We start from the raw sequence: 23546 nt of genomic DNA on the forward strand, positions 1-23546 counted from the left end.
CAATCAAGCCACCTTATGGAATACATACCTCAGGCCGTCGGCCCCATAATCAATATCAAATGTTTCCTCACGACATAGGCCCTCGGCCTTACTCAGTCAAAATCCTCGCAAGCCACTTGGGCAATAGTAAAACATGATTCTCAGCCCAAAATATCATTTAAAAGATCATTTAAGTGTTAAAACAGAGTAAACATGGCTGAGTACGAAAACAGTGAAATATAACATGACTGAGTTCAAGTATAAAGTCAAAACAGTGAGGAAATATCAATAAAAGTCCCTTAAGGGTTCAAATAGTTGGCACGAAGCCCAAATATGGCATTCAGCCCAAATAATGATGATAGCAAATAGATTTCAGTCAAATACACGGTAAAATAGTCATTCGGGATGGACTAAGTCACAATCCCCAATAGTGAGTGACCTTACGCTCATCATCTAGCGTGTGCGTCACTTCAATATAGCACAACGATGTGCAATCCGGGGTTTCATACACTTATAACATCATTTACAATCATTACTCACCTCAATCCGGTCAAATCTCTAGCTCGTGATGCATTTGCCCCTCGAATCGGCCTCCACTCGAGTCGAATCTATCCAAAATCAGAACGAGGATGTCAAAATATGCTAAGGGAACGAAGCCCAAGCAAAAAAATCAATTTACAACATAAATCCCGAAATTACCAAAACCTAACCCCCTGGGCCCACGCATTAGAATTCGATAATTTTTACATCAATAGATTCCTTATCTCCCCACGAGTTCATACATACCAAGAACACTGAAATCGAAGTCCAAATGACCCCTCAAATTCTCATTTTAAAGTCTCTTAATCTCAAGCCCTAATTCCTCAATTTTTAGCTTAGATTCCATGATTTATTAGGTAGATTTCACAATAGAATCGAGTTTTAAGTCCAAAATTCTTACCTCCAAGTGATTCCCCATGAATACCTCTTCAATCCCCTTCAAAAAGCTCCAAAAACGACCAACAATGGAAGAAATAAACCCCAAATTCGCAGACAAGACAGTTATTTAAACCTTCTGCTCTGGCCTGAAATCCTTCTTCGCGAACGCGGTCAAAGTCTCGCATTCGCGAAGCACAAAAATTCCATTGACAAAAACTCTTCTTCGCGAACGTGATGCCTCAGCTTCACCAACCTACGCGAACGTGGCCAGGCCTCTCACGAACGTGTTGCTTACCATTCCGGCCCTTTGCTAACGCAGGACTCCCCCTGCGAACGCGAAGGCCAAACCTGATGCCTCCCTTTCTAACCCTTCGCGAACTCGAGGGTCCACTCTGGTCGAGGCCAATCCTGCACTACTATTGAGTATCAAGAGAGGTCGAAGCAATTTTTACCCGATTAAGGTCGGGATCGATTTCCACAGGGAGCTAGAAGTTGGAGTCGGGTGTCTATCTAAAGTGGAAATGTGTATTTGCTCTTAATTGCACTTTTAAACATTTTGGGTTTGATTTACTTCTAATTGTATAGAACTACAATTAAACTAAAATAAGCTAAATTAAACTATTGCGAGTTGTTCAAATAGTTAAAAGGCACTAGGGTAGTGACTTTCACCTAGGTGGTCAATTGATGGATACTTGGGTCTAAAGCTAGATTGTCACATTTGGGGAGTATGATATAACCATTGCACGATTTTACTCACTCTACACCTCTTGGTAGTTCGAGTGATTTTGCCCGAATTGACTTTCTCAAGACCAATTGGGTATGCAAATTTGCACAAGCAATCAAGGTTCAAGTCAGGTATTACTATCTCTAGGTTTAACCCTTTAACTGGGGCTATCAATATCTTGAGTACTCCCCAATTCCTTGTTGGACCAATTTCAGAGACTTAGGCTCTCTTTCTCAAGAAGAGCCAAAGTCAACTAAACACAAACTAGTGTTTGCAACCACTAATTCAGCAATTAAACATGAAATTAGTCCAAATATCAAACACCCATAGTCAATCAAGCCTTAAAACACAAGACCCATCAATTACACACACTAGGGTTGAGCCCCAACCCTAGCTTATGGGTCTAGCTACTCATAAATAGAGAAGAAAACAAAGAAATAGATGAAGAAAAACTCATATTAATTAATTGTTAAATTAAACTTGAAGATTCAATGTTGAAATGAAGCTAAAATTACTCAAAATAGCTAAAAATATCAAAGTCACGAGCGAAGCCTTCAGTACAAAACTATCAGATGACCTAAAAATGGGAAAAGAAGCTATTTATACTAAGCTAAAAAATTTGGACAAAAATACCCCTGCGGGGTTAGTACGGACCGCACAAAATCACGTACGGCCGCACTAGGGCTCTGAACTTGAATAAACAACTCTCTGAACTTGGGCAATGCGGACCGCACAAAATCGAGTGCGGCCGACCACGGTAGCTTCTAGTGCAGTCCGCATGAAATGGAGCGCGGACCGCATTGGGCTTCAAACTTGGAATTGGCAACTCTCTGAACCTTGGCTCTGCGGACCGCACTAAATCGAGTGCGGCCGCATTGATCCCAGTGCGGACACATTGCCTTTTTGCCTGAATAGCAGCCTCTCTGAACCTCACTTATGCGGACCGCACAGAATGGTGTACGGCCGCACTGGCCCTGTTTTGCCTGAGCTTTGTCTTGTCTTGATACTTGTGCAAGTTTCACTCCTTTTTGAGCTGATCTTTGACATCTTATCACCTTGTTGATCAAACTTGCAATCAAGCACAACTTGTGAGCCTTTTGAGACTATTTTGTACCCATTTCTAATCAAAACTTTAGCATGAAGGAGTATAAAATGTATCAAAATCCCTAGTTATCAACTCCTCGAAACTTAAGCTTTTGCTTGTCCTTAAGCAAACAAAATAAGACTCACCCCTTAAGAGAAAATCCAAGAAAATTCATTTATCCTAAAGTGACCTCATCTAGCATCAATTGGGACTAACAATTTCCCTCAATACAAATGAATCATTAACAACATTTACTCTTTTAAACACCATGGATTAAGTGCGACACAAGAGCATCAAGAATTGACTCAATACATCAAAGAACTCTTTCTATTACTTTGGTCATTGTGGAACCCAAACTCACACATCCTCAGCTTTCCCTAAGCAAACCTCACCTTTAGAATAGTGGCACTCAGAACGAGGTTAATGGAAATTCACTCATCACTCTCAAGGAAAAGTCACAAGTCCGGCTCTAAGTACTATATGCTTGCCCTTATGTGAGTCACCACTAATGTAAGTTTCATTCAACTCAAGATCATATAGGGCTTTTGTGGAGAAATAGTGAATGCTTTTGGTTCCGGATAGGCAATGTTTGGTCTAAGTAGGTTCCATCTTCCCTCAAGCACTTCTTTTATTTCATTTTGGCACACATTCACTTGACTTTTTGAGTCTTTTCACTTCTTTCTAAGGGGTTAGAGAGACACACTGTCACTTTTTCTTATACATTTCAAATCTTTTTTCCTTTCTCAATTTTCCACACCTTTCATTCTTTGTTTTTCTTGAATCCCTTTTTATTCAATTCTACATTGAGCATTCTTTTTGTCTTTTTGCTTTTCTTTCTTTTTCATTGCCTTTCCTTTTCTTCATTTGTACCTTTTTATCACTTTGTTGCCATCCTCATCTCTCCCCCCAATCTTATACTTTTGCCATGTGCTAAGGAAAGATCGGGTGCCAAGAGAGTGTATCTTTTAGAACGGGTAAAGGCTTGTATCATGGTTCTTGAAGGAAAAAGGTCTAAGACGCAAAAGGGTTGACTAGGGATTTTATCCTTGGTAGGCTATGGACGTGTTCAAGCTATCATTTGGATCAAGGAGAGCCTATAATCATGTCTCAAGTCTAAATTCACTTAGAATTTCGCCTCAACAAACATTCAGGGCAAGTTCTAGACCAATGGCTCGAGACTTGGACTTGCAATACAATTTCTCACCACACAAGCTATGGGATCGCTAAAGACATAGAGATGGGGGCCCACAATGACCTTAGATAAGATTTGAGCACACAATGGTCCCCAAAAACCACTTGATGATTATCGGTCAATACAAGAGTCTCAAAGTCACGACTTTCACCATCCTAAACACAACGATTTGTTTTTGACCATGAGATCAAAGGCAAATGTGCTAGGCCCAAGTGAAGCTTTGCTTGAGGCACCCTTACCACTAACTACTAGAAGCAAAAAGAAAAATGGACTCAAATCCTTAAGAAGGTTGTCACGCCATCCATCATTGGGAAGAGCCACCCAGTTCACATAAACTCCACCTTTGGAAAGAACCGTGGCATTAAGAAAACCGAAGGCTTATTGCAAACGTTCAAAACAAGAAGCTACGAACATAAATAAGAAGCTACGGAAAAGAAAAAAAGTAAAGTGAATATTTTTAAGAGGGGATTTAATCAAATATACAATAGAGGGGATGAATATATACAATGTAACATAAACTTTATATACATGCCCAAAGTAAAAAAGTACGAAAAATGTAAAGAAGTGCTAAAATTATATACATACCAAAGACAAAAATAAAGAAAGCATAAAAACTATCAAATATATACAATCATCCAACAAATCAATGTAGGGCCTACCCCTCAAATGAAAGCTGGCTTGTCCTCAATGCCAACTAAACCAAATAAGCACCAAAAATAAAAGGGAAAAGTATATAGAGACTCCCTATGGACCGTCTGTCTGCATAGGATCCAGAGTGATCCCTGGGTCCACAATATGATCGGGAACCTTGAGTGGTTCCCTATGTCCTGTTGCTCTGCTGCTGGGACCTGAGCCTGGACAGTCTCCTAGGCTGCATCCTGTGGCTGACTGGAGGAGGTCTCCGGTGGGTCTGCCAACTGGATGACTGCATCATCTGCTCGAGGAATCATCTTCTTCCTCTTGGGAGGCCTCTGGACTATTCTGACTGGGGATGAGTTGCTGGCACAAGGTCCTGTAGATTGTTTTCACCACCCCTTGGCCTCAAAATTCAAACTTCTCCTCAAAATTTTCACTCCTACATTCAACCAATCGGGGGTGGTACCTGGGATTGCTAGATACTGTGCCAACCAAGGACGGGCCTCCTCACCTAATTCCATTTTTTCCAAATACAGCGACTCATCCTCCTCATCGAAGCCCAAGTAGTCATTTATTGTTTTCCCATCAAACAACACTTTCAAATTGTGCACCTTGGTCACTTTGGTGCCCTTTTTGATGTGGGCAATATTGGAGTAAAATTCCTTGACCAGGTGCTCGTTTGCATCCTCACAGTTGTTTAAAAAATATTCCCAGCCCACTCTCTCTCTAAATTACCTTCTCACATTAGGGTTGTGAGGCAAGAGGTCTCTATCAACAAAACCCCTCTCCGGGATCAATTTCCTCACATGCCACCATTCTCTGAATTTATGATAGGCCACCTCACTCACAAACCGATCTTGCCACACCTCCGGTTTTCTAGTTCTAATAATTCCTCCCACCTGAGGTTCACCCCTTCTCCTACTACCTCATCTTCTCCTGCTGCCTCATCTTCTCCTACTACACCCTCTCCGGATAATGAAGCTGTGGGGGAGGTGGAGTATTCATCCCCACTGCCTTCAGCTGAGCCCTCAGAAGACCCAGAAGATACATTTACTGACGCTTGGACAGTGGGGGAAGGTGGAGGAGTGTCTCTTGATCTATTTCTCTCCGACCAGTCAGGGATGTACTCTGGGATTGAGTCTAAAGATATATCCCGAGAGGGCTCGTATTCATTCCCAGACTGGTCAATGGCTGTATCAGCAGCTTTAATGAGCTTCCTCATGTTTTTAATGTTTTGTCGGGCTTTGGGAGTCAATCTTAGCATCTTCTGTTTCCCTCCCCGAGTGGATTCTCCTATACCAGCTTGTTTAGAACCCTTGCCTCTTTGTTTCACCATTGTCTGCAAACAACAGCCATTAGACTTGTTAGTATCAGTAAAAGCAATTAAGTTCACAGTAGTAGAAAAGAAAAGGTTGCAGACAGCAGCAAATGTTGCACAGTGCGGACCGCACAAAATGCCAATGCGGTCCGCACAGAGGTGGGGTTCAGACTACCCACTCTCTCAATAATTGCTCTGCGGACCGCGACGGCATTGAGGTACTGCAGACCGCACAAAATGCAATGTGGCCGCAGTCCTCAATGATTAGATTCCAGGACTTGTAGCAATGTGGTCCACACAAGAGCACCGCGGACCGCACAATTTCCACCGTGGTCCGCACTGAGTGCCCAGTCACAGCACTAACTTCGGGTTCAAGATAATTTGATTTTTAGTCCAATTTTTACACCGGAGAAATGTCCCTAAGTGTTTGCCCAGTGTTTTTGACTACCTAATCTAACAATAAACAAGAATTTACTAACCCTATTCTAAATTACGGAAAGAAATAAGGGTATGGCAAGAAGAAGAACAAGAAAAACAAAAATTAAAAGGAAATAACAAAATTAAAATAATTAAAAAGAAGTTAAAGTTACTAGTTGTGAGAAAAACTGAAGATTAACGATTCTCTAGCAGTTAATTACGAGCAATAGGGACGATGAATAGTGATTTTATGAGTTCTGAGAGCAAAAGGATCGAAAAGTTCAAATGTTGGGCCTCAGGTACTATTTATAGAAAACGTCCTGGGGCCCAGCTTACCTACCCAATGCGGACCGCACAAAATGGCAATGCGGTCCGCACTGCTCAAAGTCACAAGGTTCAGACAAGGCAGCCATTGCGGTCCGCACAAAATGCATTGCGACCGCAGTGGACCATCGCGGACCGCACTAAATGCAATGCGGCCGCGGTGGTAATATAGAGTTCCTGCGAATCTAAATCAGTTACTGTTACCTTCCTGGTGTTGATATATATATAGAGTTCCCTAATCGATATCGAAATACCATACATCTTGACACCCTCAAAACGCAAACCTCCGTTTCTAGCCAACAATACAACTTGAAAAATACCCAATTGTTACATGTAAACTCTTGAACGCATTAGAACCATTTTTTAGAGTCATTCAATCTACTCAAACTGCAATTAGCCTGATCAAACGAATAGAACCACCCATGCCTCAATAGCACTCTGACACCGCAGAGTGTAACCTCATCCTATAGCAACCACGCAACTTCCTACTCTATGCACCGAGCATCCTTTACCAACAACAACTCAAGACATTCCGTGATTCTCATATACCTATGAAGCATGACATAACCTTTGTCAAAATTTTCCTTTCCTCGAGCCATCTTCGGTCTCAATCTCCGTAGGCCATAACTGATTCTCCCGCACGCCTCAAACTGGAACCAACATAGCACATAACTGTGCAATCAACTAATCAATAGCGGACTCCCCCACTTGGCTCGAAGCCATAGACCAAAACACACACAATAACTCGTAACGCATATACTCTATTGTTGTCATAATGCCACAGTGAGATTAAACTCGATCCTTCATACGCTCGTGAAACACAGACCATTTGGTACTTCAAATCTTATGAAAATCTTGCAATCACTCTCGTGATAGTAGAACCCATTCTCTTAAGCGACCCAAATTTAAATTGCAACACATATATTACACTTGTAAATAAGATCTCCTAACAGACAACATAAGGATCACACAACCTCAGAACACTCCGCAGGAGATAACCCACCTGCTTTACCTCCAACTAACATTTCTGTATACCTTCTACCGTCATAAACATTACGCAGTCACTTAGTCCTCCTAAGTCTGAACTCATACCGCAACATGAAATTTACTTCACTTCCAACTAGAAAACAAGAAAAGATTCTTCACACGCCCATAACTCGAGGCTAAACCTCGAATCAAGATGGAAATCAAGCACCTAATAGTTCTTCTATCCTCCAGCAGACCCTTCTTGTCGCTTCCAAATCATATGAATACATCTCGCAATCACATCACACTCATCACGTAACTATCCAGTCATTACTTCCCTTAATAGGGACATAACAACACATATAGATTCAGAAGCACGCGCTCACGCAATCAACAGCTCAGGGCTCAAGCTATAGGCAAAAATCTGGCCTCGAGTCCTCTAGACTGGCCCAACATCAACGCACAGAAAATCACATCTCGCCCCTCGACCAGGGAATAACAAGCCATTGATGCACATCTGATACCGAGCGCTCATGCGTGCCTATAAACGCGTGGAAAAAATTCAAAGAGTTACTTTTCAAGCTGAATCAAGGACGAACGATAAGAATTCAAGAATGTGAAGTTTTTCATAAAGGTTCTGCAGCCTCTCGAGCATAAATACAGACGTCTCTGTACCGATCCGCGAGACTCTACTAAACCTGCTCATGACTCGTGAGACCTATGTAACCTAGCTCTAATACCAACTTGTCACTACCCAAAACTCAGACCTGGTCGTGATGGTGCCTCTCGTGAAGACAAGGTCAGCCGACATAACACCCATTTTAACCCCTTAATCATTAAGAGTCATTTCTAAGCCATTAATTAAACAAATGTTTCATAATATAAGTATGAATAAATAGTGCAAAAATAACATACAAGCCCGACATTGGGGTGTCACTAGTCACGAGCATCTACTACAACTATATAACTACATCAAGACCAATATGGTCGGGAAAAGTCACAATTTATACATAAGAAAGAATAAAGAGGGAGAAAGCAGAGACGTGATCGCCAGGCAGCTACCTTGCTAACTCCGATGAAACTGCCACCAAGCTCAGAAATACTTGAATCTACACACAAAGTGCAGGGAGTAATGTGAGTACTCCAACCTAGTAAGTAATAAAAGTAAATAAAGTCTGAGCAGTAAGAAATCACATGTACCACATCATGACACCACAAAGGATACCACATGTTTCCAAGACAGGATACAAATCAAATCACTTCGTTAAACAGCACTTTCAAATTGCGCACCTTGGTCACTTTGGTGCCCTTTTTGATGTGGGCAACATCGGAGTAAAATTCCTTGACCAGGTGCTCGTTTGCATCCTCACAGTTGTTTAAAAAATATTCCCATCCCACTCTCTTTCTAAACTGCCTTCTCACATTGGGGTTGTGAGGCAAGAGGTCTCTATCAATAAAACTCCTCTTTTGGATCAATTTCCTCACATGCCACCATTCTCTGAATTTATGGTAGGCCACCTCACTCACAAACCGATCTTTCCACACCTCCGATTTTCTAGTTCTAATAATTTCTCCCACCTGAGGTTCACCCCCTTCTCCTACTACCTCTTCTTCTCCTGCTGCCTCATCTTCTCCTACTACACCCTCTCCGGATAATGAAGCTGTGGGGAGGTGGAGTATTCATCCCTACTGCCTTCAGCTAAGCCCTCAGACGACCTAGAAGATACATTTACTGACGCTTGGGCAGTGGGGGAAGGTGGAGGAGTGTCTCTTAATCTATTTCTCTCCGACCAGTCAGGGATGTACTCTGGGATTGAGTCTGAATATATATCCCGAGAGGGCTCGTATTCATTCCCAGACTGGTCAATGGCCGTATCAGCAGCTTTAATGAGCTTCCTCATGTTTTTAATGTTTTGTCGGGCTTTGGGAGTCAATCTTAGCATCTTCTATTTCCCTCCCCGAGTGGATTCTCCTCTAACAGCTTGTTTAGAACCCTTGCCTTTTTGTTTCACCATTATCTGCAAACAACAGCCATTAGACTTGTTAGTATCAGTAAAAGCAATTAAGTTCACAGTTGTAGAAAAGAAAAGGTTGTAGACAGCAGCAGATGTTGCACAGTACGGAACGCACAAAATGCCAATGCGGTCCGCACAGAGGTAGGGTTCAGACTACCCACTCTCTCAATAATTGCTCTGCGGACCGCGACCGCATTGAGGCACCGCGGACCGCACAAAATGCAATGCGGCCGCAGTCCTCAATGATCAGATTCCAGGACTTGTAGCAATGTGGTCCGCACAAAATTCTATTACGGACCGCACAAAAGCACCGCGGACCTCACAATTTCCACTGTGGTCCGCACTGAGTGCCCAGTCACACCACTAACTTCGGGTTCAAGATAATTTGGTTTTTAGTCCAATTTTTACACCTGAGAAATGTCCCCAAGTGTTTGCCCAGTGTTTTTGACTACCTAATCTAATAATAAATAAGAATTTACTAACCCTATTCTAAATTACTGAAAGAAATAAGGGTATGGCAAGAAGAAGAACAAAAAAAACAAAAATTAAAAGAAAATAACAAAATTAAAATAATTAAAAAGAAGTTAAAGTTACTAGTTGTGAGAAGAACTGAAGATTAACGATTCTCTAGCAGTTAATTACGAGCAATAGGGACGATGAATAGTGATTTTATGAGTTCTGAGAGCAAAAAGATCGAAAAGTTCAAATGTTGGGCCTCAGGTACTATTTATAGAAAACGTCCTGGGCCCATCTTACCTACCCAATGCGGACCGCACAAAATGGCAATGCGGTCCGCACTGCTCAAAGTCACAAGGTTCAGACAAGGCAGCCATTGCGGTCCGCACAAAATGCATTGCGGCCGCAGTGGACCATCGCGGACCGCACTAAATGCAATGCGGCCGCGGTGGTAAACTTCAGAGAGAAAATCTTTTACTCCTTCATCAGTGCGGTCCGCACTAAGTTTGTGCTCCCCGCATTAGGTTCACTGTGGCCGCACAAAATGTAGTGCGGTCTGCATTGCAAACTTCAGAGACTTGACATTTATTTTTCCACTTTGTCCGGCACTGCACCAACACAAACATGTAAAATCTCATAACCAGTCAGTCCAAAAATAAATCCTATCTTACAATGAAAAACAAGGAAAAACAAGAAGAAAAACACATGGGTTGCCTCCCAAGAAGCGCCTGATTTAATGTCGCAGGCACGATGCAGGTTACCATCAGATCATTTAAGATGAAGAAGTGCCACCACGTGGCTGTCATCAATCTTCCCAAGTAGTGCTTGACCCTATGCCCATTCACTCTGAAAACTTCTCCATTTTTGTTCTTTAAATCAAGTGCACCAAATGGGGTCACACATACCACTTCAAAAGGTCCACTCCATTTTGACTTAAGCTTTCCCAGAAATAGACGTAACCGAGAGTTGAACAAGAGAACCAAATCACCCACTTTGAACTCATTGCTATGAGTATATTTATCATGAAGGTACTTCATCTTGTCTTTGTACAGGGAAGAACTGGAGTAGGCATGGAATCGGAATTCATCAAGTTCATTAAGCTGCTCCACACGAAGATTGGCTGCAACATCCCATTCAAGATTTAGCTTCCTCAAAGCCCACATGGCCTTGTGCTCTAACTCAACCAGTAGATGGCAAGCTTTCCCAAACACCAACCGATACGGAGACATACCAATCAGAGTCTTGTAGGCAGTCCTATAAGCCCATAGAGCATCATCCAACTTCTTTGACCAATCGGTCCTATTAGCATTGACCGTCTTTGAAAATATACTTTTGATTTCCCTGTTGGATACTTCAACTTGACCACTTGCTTGAGGATGATAGGGAGTAGAAACCTTGTGATTGACACCATACTTCGCAAGCAAAGTGTCAAAAGCTCTATTGTAAAAATAAAACCCCCTATCACTTATGATTGCACGAGAAGTACCAAACCTTGTAAAAATGCTCTTTTTGAGAAATGCAACAACACTCTGGGCCTCATTGTTAGGCAAAGCCACGACTTCAACCCACTTTGAAACATAGTCCACCGCCACAAGAATGTATGTGTTCCCACACGAGCTAACAAACGGGCCCATGAAATCAATGCCCCATACATCAAAAATATCAACCTCGAGGATGGTATTGAGAGGCATCTCATCTTTCTTCGAAATTCCACCCGCTCTTTGACATTCGTCACCCCTCTTAACAAGTTCACTTTCATCTTTGTATAAAGTTGACCAATGAAACCCACAACTAAAAACTTTGAAAGCCATCCTTTCCCCACCATGATGGCCACCATAGGGAGAGGAATGACAAGCCTCCAAGATACTCAATTGCTCTTCCTCCGGGACGCACCTTCGAATCACACCATCCGTGCAAATCTTGAACAAGTACGGCTCATCCCAATAGAAATCCAAACTATCCCCCTTGAGCTTTTTCCTTTGGTCAGAAGAGAGCTCACACGGGATTATACCAGTCACAAGGAAATTAGCAACATCCGCAAGCCATGGCATATCATTCATCGACACCGAAATGAGTTGTTCATCGGGAAATGAATCATTGATCTCTAGGCCATCACAAGGGCTCTCCTCTTCCTCCAAGAGGGACAAGTGGTCCGCCACTTGGTTTTCACTACCCTTCCGGTCCACAATCTCCAAATCAAACTCTTGAATTAACAAGACCCATCGCATTAGTCTAGCTTTGGAATCTTTCTTCGTCATCAAGTACCGGAGTGTGGCATGGTCGGTATGAATAATAACCTTAGCACCTATGAGATACGGCCGAAATTTTTCCATTGCGAACACAATAGCCAAAAGTTCTTTCTCAGTCACCGTGTAGTTCACTTGAGCACCATTCATTGTCTTGCCCGCATAGTACACCGGATGAAACATTTTATTCACTCTTTGACCCAAGACCGCCCCAACCACAACATCGCTCGCATCACACATGAGCTCAAAGGGCAAGCTCCAATTAAGTGCGGTAATGATAGGAGTGGTGGTCAACTTATGCTTGAGAAGTTCAAAGGCTTGCATACATTTTTCATCAAACACGAACTTGGCATCTTTTTCCAACAACTTGCACAAGGGATTTACCACCTTCGAAAAGTCTTTGATAAATCTCCTGTAGAACCCCGCATGCCCAAGAAAACTTTGAACTTCCTTGATAGATGTAGGGGAGCGTTGAAATCACATCAATTTTTGCTTTGTCTACCTCAATACCATGCTTTGAAATTTTATGCCCAAGAACTATGCCCTCTTCCACCATATAGTGGCATTTCTCTCAATTGAGAACAATATTAGTTTCTTCACAACGGCCCAAAACTCTATCAAGATTCTTCAAGCATTCATCAAATGAGTCTCCCACAACACTAAAGTCATCCATGAACACCTCCAAAATGTCTTCCACCATATCAGTGAAAATGGCCATCATACACCGCTGAAATGTAGCCAGTGCATTACACAATCCAAAAGGCATCCTAGAGAAAGCAAAGGTGCCATATGGATAGGTGAATGTGGTCTTCTCCTGATCTACCGAAGCAATCAAAATTTGGTTGTACCCAGAATACCCATCCAAGAAATAGTAGAAGGCACGCCCAGCAAGTCGGTCTAACATCTGATCAAGAAAAGGCAAAGGAAAGTGATCTTTGCGGGTCACTTTATTTAACTTACAGTAATCCATGCATACCCTCCAACCGGTGACGGTTCTGGTAGGAATCAACTCATTTGTGAATTTTCAACCACGGTCATGCCACCCTTCTTCAGTACACACTGCACCGGTGAAGTCCAAGACCTATCAGAGATGGGGTACACAACCCCGGCATCCAACCACTTGATCACCTCCTTTTTCACAACTTCTTGCATTGCCTCATTCAACCTCCTTTGATGCTCCAAGGAGGGTTTTGCATCATCTTCCAGAATAATTTTGTGCATACAGAATGCAGGGCTTATCCCCCGAATATCAGCTAAAGTCCATCCAATTGCCTTTTTCTCTTCTGAAGCACCGCCAATGTGGCATCAACCTGTATGTTAGTAAGACAAGAGGAAAGAATAACTGGCAAATTAGAATTTGAACCTAAGAACTCATACTTGAGGTGTGGAGGCAGTGGTTTCAACTCCAACACCGAAGGCTCCTCAATTGAAGTTTTTGTTGGTGGAGTCTTCCTATTCTCGAGGTCTAAAGATAATTTCCTAGGCTCATAAGAGTAAGATCCCATTCCATGTAAAGCATTCACGCACTCCACTCAGCCCTCATCATCATTGACATCAAGATTCAACAATACGGCCTCTAATGGATCCTCCACATTAATCATTGCACTGGTATCATCAACTATCACTGTTGTGACAAGGTCCACAAAAGAGAACACCTTGGTATTGTTGGGCTTCTTCATTGATTTGCAAATATGAAAGACCATTTTTTCTTCACCCACCCGGAAGGTGAGTTCCCCTGCTTGCACATCAACTAAGTCCTTCCCCGTAGCAAGGAAAGGTATCCCCAAAATGATAGGAACTTCATAATCCACCTCACAATCCAAGATCACAAAGTCAACTGGCAAGATAAATTTGTCCACCTGGACAAGCACATCACCAATAAGACCCAATGGTCTCTTTAACATTTTATCCGCCATTTGCAATCTCATGGAAGTCGGCCTAGGTTGCCCAATAACCAAAGTTTTGAAAACTGAGTAGGGCATCAAATTGACACTAGCCCCCAAATCACATAGAGCCTTAGCAAAATTCGCACTCCCAATGGTGCAAGGAATGGTGAAAGCACCGGGATATTTAAGCTTCGGGTCCATTGAATGCACTATTGCAGTAACTTGGTAAGTCATTTTTATAGTTTCACAATCCATAGGCCGCTTCTTTGTCACCAAGTCCTTCGTGAATTTAGCATAGCCTGGTATTTGTTCAAGAGCCTCCACCAAAGGCACATTAATGGATAAGCTCTTCATTATGTCAATGAACTTTTTAAAATGATTCTCATTTTTCTGCTTCGCGAGCCTTTAAGGATAAGGTGGAGGTGGCCTTGGAAAAGGATCCTTGGCTTTAGGCACAACCGGCTCCGGCATGTCTATTATGTGTTCCCTAGATGGGTTCACATTATTTTAAGTTTCCACCTCGGTATCTTGAATATCAATCCTCACTTCTTTATTCACATTGTCATCAATCACATTTTCAACCACCAAAGGAACTTTAGCTTCTTGCAACTCAACATCATCACTCAAAATTTGCTTTTGTTTGGAGGCATTCACATCACCGCCTTATCCACTCCTTGTAGTTACCACCATAACATGATTGTTCCCATCCTTCGGGTTTACTACCGTATCACTTGGTAGGGCACCCTTAGGACAAGTGTTCAAGGACTATGAGATTTGGCCCAACTGAACCTCCAAATTTCGAATCGAGGTATTGTGGGAAGACAATTGAGCATCGGAATCCGCACTCTTTTTCATCATCTGTTTGAACATCATTTCAATTCTCCCCATATCATTACTAGAACAACTGGGACCTTGAGATGGAAAGGGGGTGGATTGTTCGGTTGTTGGTACATTGGGGGCCTTTGAAAGCCTTGCCCCCGATTTCCTTGGTTTCCATTATTCCATCCACCTTGATTGTTGTTGCCACCCCAATTGTTATTACCATTCCAATTTCCTTGATTGTTTTGATTGTTGTTCTGATTACTCCAGTTGGAGTTTTAGTTGTTGTTCCCCCAATTACCATTACCTTGTTGTTGTTGATTGCCCCAATTGCCTTAGGGTCTCCATTGTTGTTGGTTGGAAGAATTGCCCCTTTGGCCTTGATAATTATTCAAGTATTGCACCTCTTCACTATGTCCATCAAAACCATCATCCTGAAATCCACCACAATCATTGTCAAATTGCTCTGAATTCCCTTGGTTCTGTTGACCTCTTTGTCTTCTTTTGTTGACAAGCATATTAACACCCTCCATGGCATTCACTTGGCGAGGATTTTGAACTTGTTGCAACTGTGCCTTTTCTAGTTGGTTCATGGTAGTTGTCAACTCATCTATAGCCTTCCCATGATCATGTAACTCCTTGTGCAAATGAGTGACTGTGGGGTCATCCTGGGGCACGTTGGATCTACTTTGCCACGCAGAAGAAGTGTCATCCATCTCGTCAAGAATGTCACAAGCCTCATCATAAGACAGCTTCATAAAGTTGCCCCCAGCAAGTTGGTTCACTATGCATTGATTTGTTGTATTAATGCCTCGGTAGAAGGTTTGTTGGATCATCGCCTCAGTCATATCATTGTTGGGGCATTCTTTCACCATTGTTCTATAACGCTCCCAAATCTCATGCAAAGGTTCCGTGGGCTCTTGCTTGAATTCCAAGATCTCATCTCTCAATGCAGCAATATGCCCTAGTGAGAAACATTTCGCAATGAACTTATCCGCCAACTCATCCCAAGTAGTGATGGAATGGTTGGGAAGTAGCTCAAGCCAATCAAGTGATTTCCCTCTAAGTGAAAATGGGAAGAGTCTCAACCGGAGAGCATCCTTGGATACGTTAGTTTGCTTGCTCCCCCAACATGTATCCACGAACCCCTTGAGATGTTTGTAAGCATTTTGATTTGCAGCGCCTGTGAAATACCCACGCTGCTCTAGCAAAGTCAGCATCACATTGGTTATTTAAAAATTTCCCGCCCGGATTTGGGGTGGCACAATAGCACTTGCATAGCCCTGGTTCGGAAGCACTCTAGGAGCCACTCTTGGAAGTGGCGGGGGAGGGTCTGGAATATTATCATTGGCCTGGCGGCCTCTCCTTTGCCAGTGAAGCACGACAGGGACCTCATCTTCAACATTATCATCTACTTCCTCCCCCGGCGGAAGATCTCCAAGAGGTGCATTGTTTAAGTTCGCTGCCATTTTGTACCTAAAGTTGTGACACAAACAAATTAGTAACAAAGAAGGAAAGAAGAACAATACACAAATCTATCTAGATAGATAGCCAAAACCGTTAGCTCCCCTGGAACGGCGCCAAAAAGTGATCGAGGCCAACCCTGCACTACTATTAAGTAGCGAGAGAGGTTGAAGCAGCTTTTACCCGATTAAGGTCGGGATCGATTTCCATAGGGAGCTAGAAGTTGGAGTCGGGTGTCTATCTAAAGTGGAAATTTGTATTTGCTCTTAATTGCACATCTAAACATTTTGGGTTTTAATTTACTTCTAATTGTATAGAACTACAACGATCAATTAAACTAAAATAAGCTAAGATTAAACTATTGCGAGTTGTTCAAATAGTTAAAAGGCGCTAGGGTAGTGACTTTCACCTAGGTGGTCAATTGATGGATACTTGGGTCTAAAGCTAGATTGTCACATTTGGGGAGTATGATATAACCATTGCATGATTCTACTCACTCTACACCTCTCGATAGTTCGAGTGATTTTGCCTGAATTGACTTTCTCAAGACCAATTAGGTATGCAAATTTGTACAAAAGGTTCAAGTCGGGTATTACTATCTCTTGGTTTAACCCTTTAATTGGGGCTATCAATCTCTTTAGTACGCCCCAATTCCTTGTTGGACCAATTTTAGAGACTTAGGCTCTCTTTCTCAAGAAGAGCCAAAGTCAACTAAACACAAACTAGTGTTTGCAACCACTAATTCAGCAATTAAACATGAAATTAGTCCAAATATCAAATACCCATAGTCAATCAAGTCTTAAAACACAAGACCCATCAATTACCCAGACTAGGGTTGAGCCCCAACCCTAGCTTATGGGTCTAGCTACTCATAAATAGAGAAGAAAACAAAGAATTAGATGAAGAAAAACTTATATTAATTAATTGCTAAATTAAACTTGAAGATTCAATGTTGAAATGAAGCTACAATTACTCAAAATAGCTAAAAATATCGAAGCCACGAGCGCAGCCTTCAGTACAAAACTATCTAATGACCTAAAAATGGGAAAAGAAGCTATTTATACTAAGCTGAATATCTGGATAAAAATACTCATGCGGAGTTAGTGCGGACCACACAAAATCACGTACGGCCGCACTAGGGCTCTGAACTTGAATAAACAGCTCTTTGAACTTGGGCAATGCGGACCGCACAGAATCGAGTGTGGCCGTGGTGGCCTCTAGTACGGTCCACATGAAATGGAGCGCGGACCGCATTGGGCTTCAAACTTGGAATTGGCAACTCTCTGAACCTTGACTCTGCGGACCGCACTAAATCGAGTGTGGCCGCATTGATTCCAGTGCGGACCATACAAAACCTCGTGCGGTCGCATTGCCTTTTTGCTTGAATAGCAGCCTCTCTGAACCTCACTTGTGCGGACCACACAGAATGGTGTGCAGCCGCACTGGCCCTGTTTTGCCTAAGCTTTGTCTTGTCTTGATACTTGTGCAAGTCTCACTCCTTTTTGAGCTGATCTTTGACATCTTGTCACCTTGTTGATCAAACCTGCAATCAAGCACAACTTGTGAGCCTTTTGAGACTATTTTGTACGCATTTCTAATCAAAATTTTAGCATGAAGGAGTATAAAATGTATCAAAATCCCTACTTATCACACTCGCGATTGCGAAGAGCAAAATACCTGCAACAGCTGAAACCAAAATCTGCAACTTTCTTTAACTTAAAATGATCCGTTCAACCCTCTGAAACTCACTCGAGGCCCCCGGGACCTCAACCAAAGGCACCAACATATCCCAAAACCTTATTCAAACTTGTACCAATATTCAAAACACCTCAAACATCATCGAATCAACCAAAACACATCGGATTCAAGCCTAAGTTTCCAAAATCTTCCGAATTCCGCTTTTGATCAAAAACTCAACCAAACCACGTCTGAATGACAAGAAATTTTGCACACACATCCCAAATGTCACCATGGAACTACTGCAACTCTTGGAATTCCATTCCGACCCATATATCAAAATCTCACCTACCAATCGAAAATCGCCAAAAATCCACTTTCGCCAATTCAAGCATAAATCTACTCCGGACCTCAAAAACTCATTCCGATTATGCTCCTAACTCCCAAATCACCTTCTGAAGCTAACCGAACCATTGGAACTCATATCCGAGCCCTATAATACATAAGTCAATATCCAGTTGACTTTTCTAACATAACCTTCCTTAAAAGAGACTAAGTGTCTCAAACCTTACCAATTCCTTTCTGAACCCTAACCAATCAACCCGATCACATATAGAACCATTATACAAAGAAATAAGAAGCAAAAATGGAGGAAATGGAGCGGTAACTCATGAGACGACTGGCCGAGTCGTCACATCCTCCCCAACTTAAACAAACGTTCGTCCTCGAACGAGTCAAGAAACATACCTGAAGCCTCAAACAAGTGAGGATATCTGCTCCGCATCTCCCGCTCGGTCTCCCAGGTAGCCTCCTCCACGGGCCGACCTCTCCACTGCACTTTTAGTGAAGCTATATCCTATGACCTCAACTTTCGAACCTGACGACCCAAAATAGCTACTAGCTCCACATCATAAGTCAAATCATCATCCAACTGAACCGTGCTGAAATCTAGAAAATGAGACGGATCCCCAATATACTTCCGGAGCATAGAAACATAAAATACCGGATGCACACTCGACAAGCTAGGTGGCAAATCAAGCTCATAAGCCACCTCCCCAATCCTCCGAAGCACCTCAAAAGGCTCAATGAACCGAGGACTCAATTTACCTTTCTTCCCAAATCTCATAACACCCTTCATGGGCAAAACCTTCAACAGAACCTTCTCGCCAACCATGTAGGACACATCTCGAACCTTCCTGTCAGCATAACTCTTTTGTCTCGACTGCGCTATACGAAGCCTCTCCTGAATCACCTTCACCTTTTCTAAGGCATCCAGCGCCAAGTCTATCCCCAATAGCCTAGCCTCACCCGGCTCGAACCAACCAACTGGAGATCTACACCGCCTCCCGTACAAGGCCTCATATAGAGCCATCTGAATACTCGACTGGTAGCTGTTGTTATAAGCAAACTCTGCAAGCGGTAGAAATTGATCCCATTACCCTCCAAAATCAATGACACAAGTACGCAATATGTCCTCCAATATCTGAATAGTGCGTTTGGACTGTCTGTCCATCTGAGGGTGAAAAGTTGTGCTCAACTCAACCTGAGTACCCAACTCTTGCTGCACAAACCTCCAAAACTGTGAAGTATACTGAGTGCCCCTATCTAAAATGATGGAAACCGGGACACCATGCAAATGAACAATCTCCCAGATATAGATCTCTGCCAACCACTCTGAAGAATAGGTAGTACACATAGGAATGAAGTGTGCGGACTTGGTCAGCCGATCCACAATCACCCAAATAGCATCGAACTTATTCAAAGTCCTTGGAAGTCTAACTACAAAGTCCATAGTGATCCTCTCCCACTTCCACTCTGGAATATCCATCCGCTGAAGCAAGTCACCCGGTCTTTGATGCTCATATTTCACCTGCTGACAATTGAGACACCGAGCTACAAATCCCACAATGTTTTTTTTCATCCTCTTCCACCAATAGTGCTGCCTCAAATCCTGATACATCTTCGCGGCACCCGGATGAATGGAATACCGCGAGCTATGAGCCTCCTCCAGAATCAACTCCCGAAGCCCATCCACGTTGGGCACACAAATCTAGCCATGCATCCTCAACACCCCATCATCACCACTGGTCACATATCTGGCATCATCATGCTGAACTCTGTCCTTAAGGACAAGCAAATGCGGATCATCATATTGGCGCTCTCTGATGCGATCATATAAGGAAGACCAAGAAACCATATAAGCCAATACCCGACTAGGCTCCGAAATATCTAACCTCATGAACCGATTGGACAAGGCCTGAACATCAACTGCAAGAGGTCTCTCCCCAACTGGAATATATGTCAAACTCCCCATACTCACCGCCTTTCAGCTCAAGGCATCGGCCACCACATTGGCCTTTCCCAAATGGTACAATATAGTGATATCATAATCCTTAAGCAACTCCAACCACCTCCGTTGCCTCAAATTAAGATCCTTCTATTTGAACAAGTGTTGGAGGCTACGATGATTGGTAAACACCTCACAAGACACACCATACAAGTAATGCCTCCAAATCTTCAACGCGTGAACTATGGCAGCCAACTCTAAATCATGAACGAGGTAGTTCTTCTCATGGGGCTTCAACTGATGGGAAGCATAAGCAATAACTCTACCCTCCTGCATCAAAACACAACCAATACCAACTCTCGAAGCATCACAATACACGGTATATGAACCTGAAGCTGATGGCAGAACCAACACCGGAGTTGTGGTCAAGGCTGTCTTGAGCTTCTGAAAGCTCTCCTCACACTCGTCCAACCATACAAATGAAGCACCCTTTTGATTCAACTTGGTCAAGGGCGATGCGATAGATGAGAATCCCTGAACAAACCAGCGATAATAGCCTGCCAAACCAAGAAAGTTGCGAATCTTTGTGGTTGAGGATGGTCTGGGCCAACTCTGAACTGCCTCTATCTTCTTCAGATCAACCTGAATACCCTCGTTGGACACCACGTGCCCCAAGAAAGCCACTGAACTGTGCCAAAACTCACACTTAGAGAATTTTGCATAAAGTTTCTCCTCCCTCAATCACTGCAACACTACCCTCAAATGCTCTGCGTGCTCCTCATGACTATGCAAATACACTAGAATATCATCAATGAAGACTATACAAATGAATCGAGATAAGGCCGGAACATGCTTTTCATCAAATGCATGAACGTTGTTGGGGCATTGGTCAGCCCAAAAGACATCACCAAGAACTCATAATGACCATATCGGGTCTTGAAAGCTGTCTTAAGAATATCCGAGTCCCTGATCTTCAACTGGTGATAACCTGAACGGAGATCAATCTTGGAGAACACTCTCGCTCCCTGAAGCTGGTCGAATAAATCATCAATGCGAGGCAAAGGATACTTGTTCTTAATTGTTACCTTCTTCAATTGCCTATAATCAATGCACATCCTCATAGTGCTATCCTTCTTCTTCACAAATAGAACTGGCGCACCCCAAGGTGACACACTAGGCCGAATGAACCATTTTTCAAGGAGTTCCTAAAGTTGCTCCTTTAATTCCTTCAACTCTACTGGTGCCATACGATACGGCGGAATAAAAATGGGTTGATTGCCCGGACCCAGGTCAATACCAAAATCAACATCCCTATCCGGTGGCATGCCCGGCAGGTCTATAGGAAACAAATCGGGAAAATCCCTCACAATTGGAATAGAATCAATACTGGGAGTCTCAGCACCGACATCCCTCTCAAAGACTAGATACGAGAGACAACCCTTACCAACCATATGCTCGGCTTTCAAGAATGAAACCACTCTACTGGGAACATAATCAGTCATACCTCGCCACTCAATCCGTGGTACACCCAGTATAGCCAATGTGACTGTCTTAGCATGACAGTCCAGAATAGCACGACATGGAGATAGCCAATTTATGCCCAAAATGACATCAAAATCCACCATACACAATAATAAAAGATCCACACGGGTCTCCAAACCCCCAATAGTCACCACATACGATCGGTACACACGGTCTACAATAACAGTTCGCCTACCGGGGTAGATACATAAATAGGTGAAGCAAGAAACTCACGGGGCGTACCCAAATAACGAGCAAAGTATGATGACACATAAGAAAAGGTGGAACAGGGATCAAATAATACAGAGGCATCTCTGTGGCAGACTGAAACAATACCTATAATAACAGCATCTGAAGCAATAGTATCGGGTCTGCTTGGAAGTGCATAGAAATGGGCCTGACCGCCACCTGATCGACCTCCCTTTTTGGGGCGACCCCTAGCTGACTGACCTCCACCCTTAACTGGATGAGCGGGTGGTGATGAAGCAACTAGCGCTGAAGCCGATGACTGACCCCTCTGCTGAGATGAACTCGCAAGACAATGAGGGCACTGCCTCCATATATGACCCATCTCACCATACTCAGAACAACTCCCAGGTGCTGGAGAAGGGGACTGAAGGGAACTCCTTGCACCGGAGTGACTAGCAGATGCACCTGGCATAGAAGAGCCCTGAACTGATGGAGCACGGGACGAGCTTTGAGCTGGAAGGGCACTAAGTGATGACTGGCCCTGATGAGAACTGTGAGAACCATGACCCGATGACGCTCCACGATAACCTAGGCGAGCTGGATGAGTATACCTGAATGGACGGCATCTGTCGTGCTGGAACTGACCTCTCGAAGGAGTACCACTATAACTACCAGATCTTTGAGGCCTCTTGGCCTCCCTGTCCTCTCGCTCCTTGCGATGAACAGACTCAATCTCATGGGCAATATCCACAACCTCCTCGAAAGTAGCACTAATCGCCCTCTCCCTAGTCATGAGTATACGAAGCTAATAAGTGAGGCCATCAACAAACCTCCTAATCCTCTCTCTATCTGCCGGAACCAACCAAATAGCATGACGAGCTAACTCGGAGAACCTCGTCTTATATTGCGTCACAGTCATCTCTCCCTAACGCAACCACTCAAACTCCCTACGCATCTCCTCTCTGCGGGACTGCAACACATACTTCTCCAGAAAGAGAACAGAGAACTGCTGCCAAGTAAGTGGTGCTGCACCAACAGGCTTACGCCTCTCAAAAGCCTCTCACCAAGTGAAGGCAGCTCCAAAAAACTGATAAGTGGTGAAAGCAACCCAGCTGGTCTCCAAAATACCCGTTGTACGAAGCATCCTCTAACACTTATCCAAGAAGCCCTGGCATCCTCGCTCTTTGTACCACTGAAGGTCGGAGGCTGAAGTCTACCAAACCTCTCCAACCAATGCTCGTCCTCTGGCATGGCAGGAACTACATAGTCATGAGCAGGTGCAACTAGCTGGGCTAGATGTACCCCCGGCGTCTGAAGTCCCTGCACGGCCTGCTCAGGTGTGCGAGCGATGGGAGTCTGATTGCCTCCCCCGGCCTGAGAAGTAGCTGCGGCTGTAGTGGCTGAAATCGCCTGAGCTAGGCCAGTGCA

The 23546-nt window shown here is 43.4% G+C and overlaps 1 protein-coding gene across 1 annotated transcript; it reads right to left on the bottom strand.

Annotated features, from left to right (window-relative positions):
* Window positions 1-13807: 13807 nt before the first annotated feature.
* Window positions 13808-14191, bottom strand: LOC138868544 (uncharacterized). Its single transcript, XM_070146099.1, has one exon. It carries the CDS (start codon window positions 14189-14191, stop codon window positions 13808-13810), a length of 384 nt encoding a protein of 127 aa, XP_070002200.1.
* Window positions 14192-23546: the final 9355 nt, after the last annotated feature.

This window comes from Nicotiana sylvestris, chromosome 5 (genome assembly GCF_000393655.2).
Source record: "Nicotiana sylvestris chromosome 5, ASM39365v2, whole genome shotgun sequence".
NCBI lineage: Eukaryota > Viridiplantae > Streptophyta > Magnoliopsida > Solanales > Solanaceae > Nicotiana > Nicotiana sylvestris.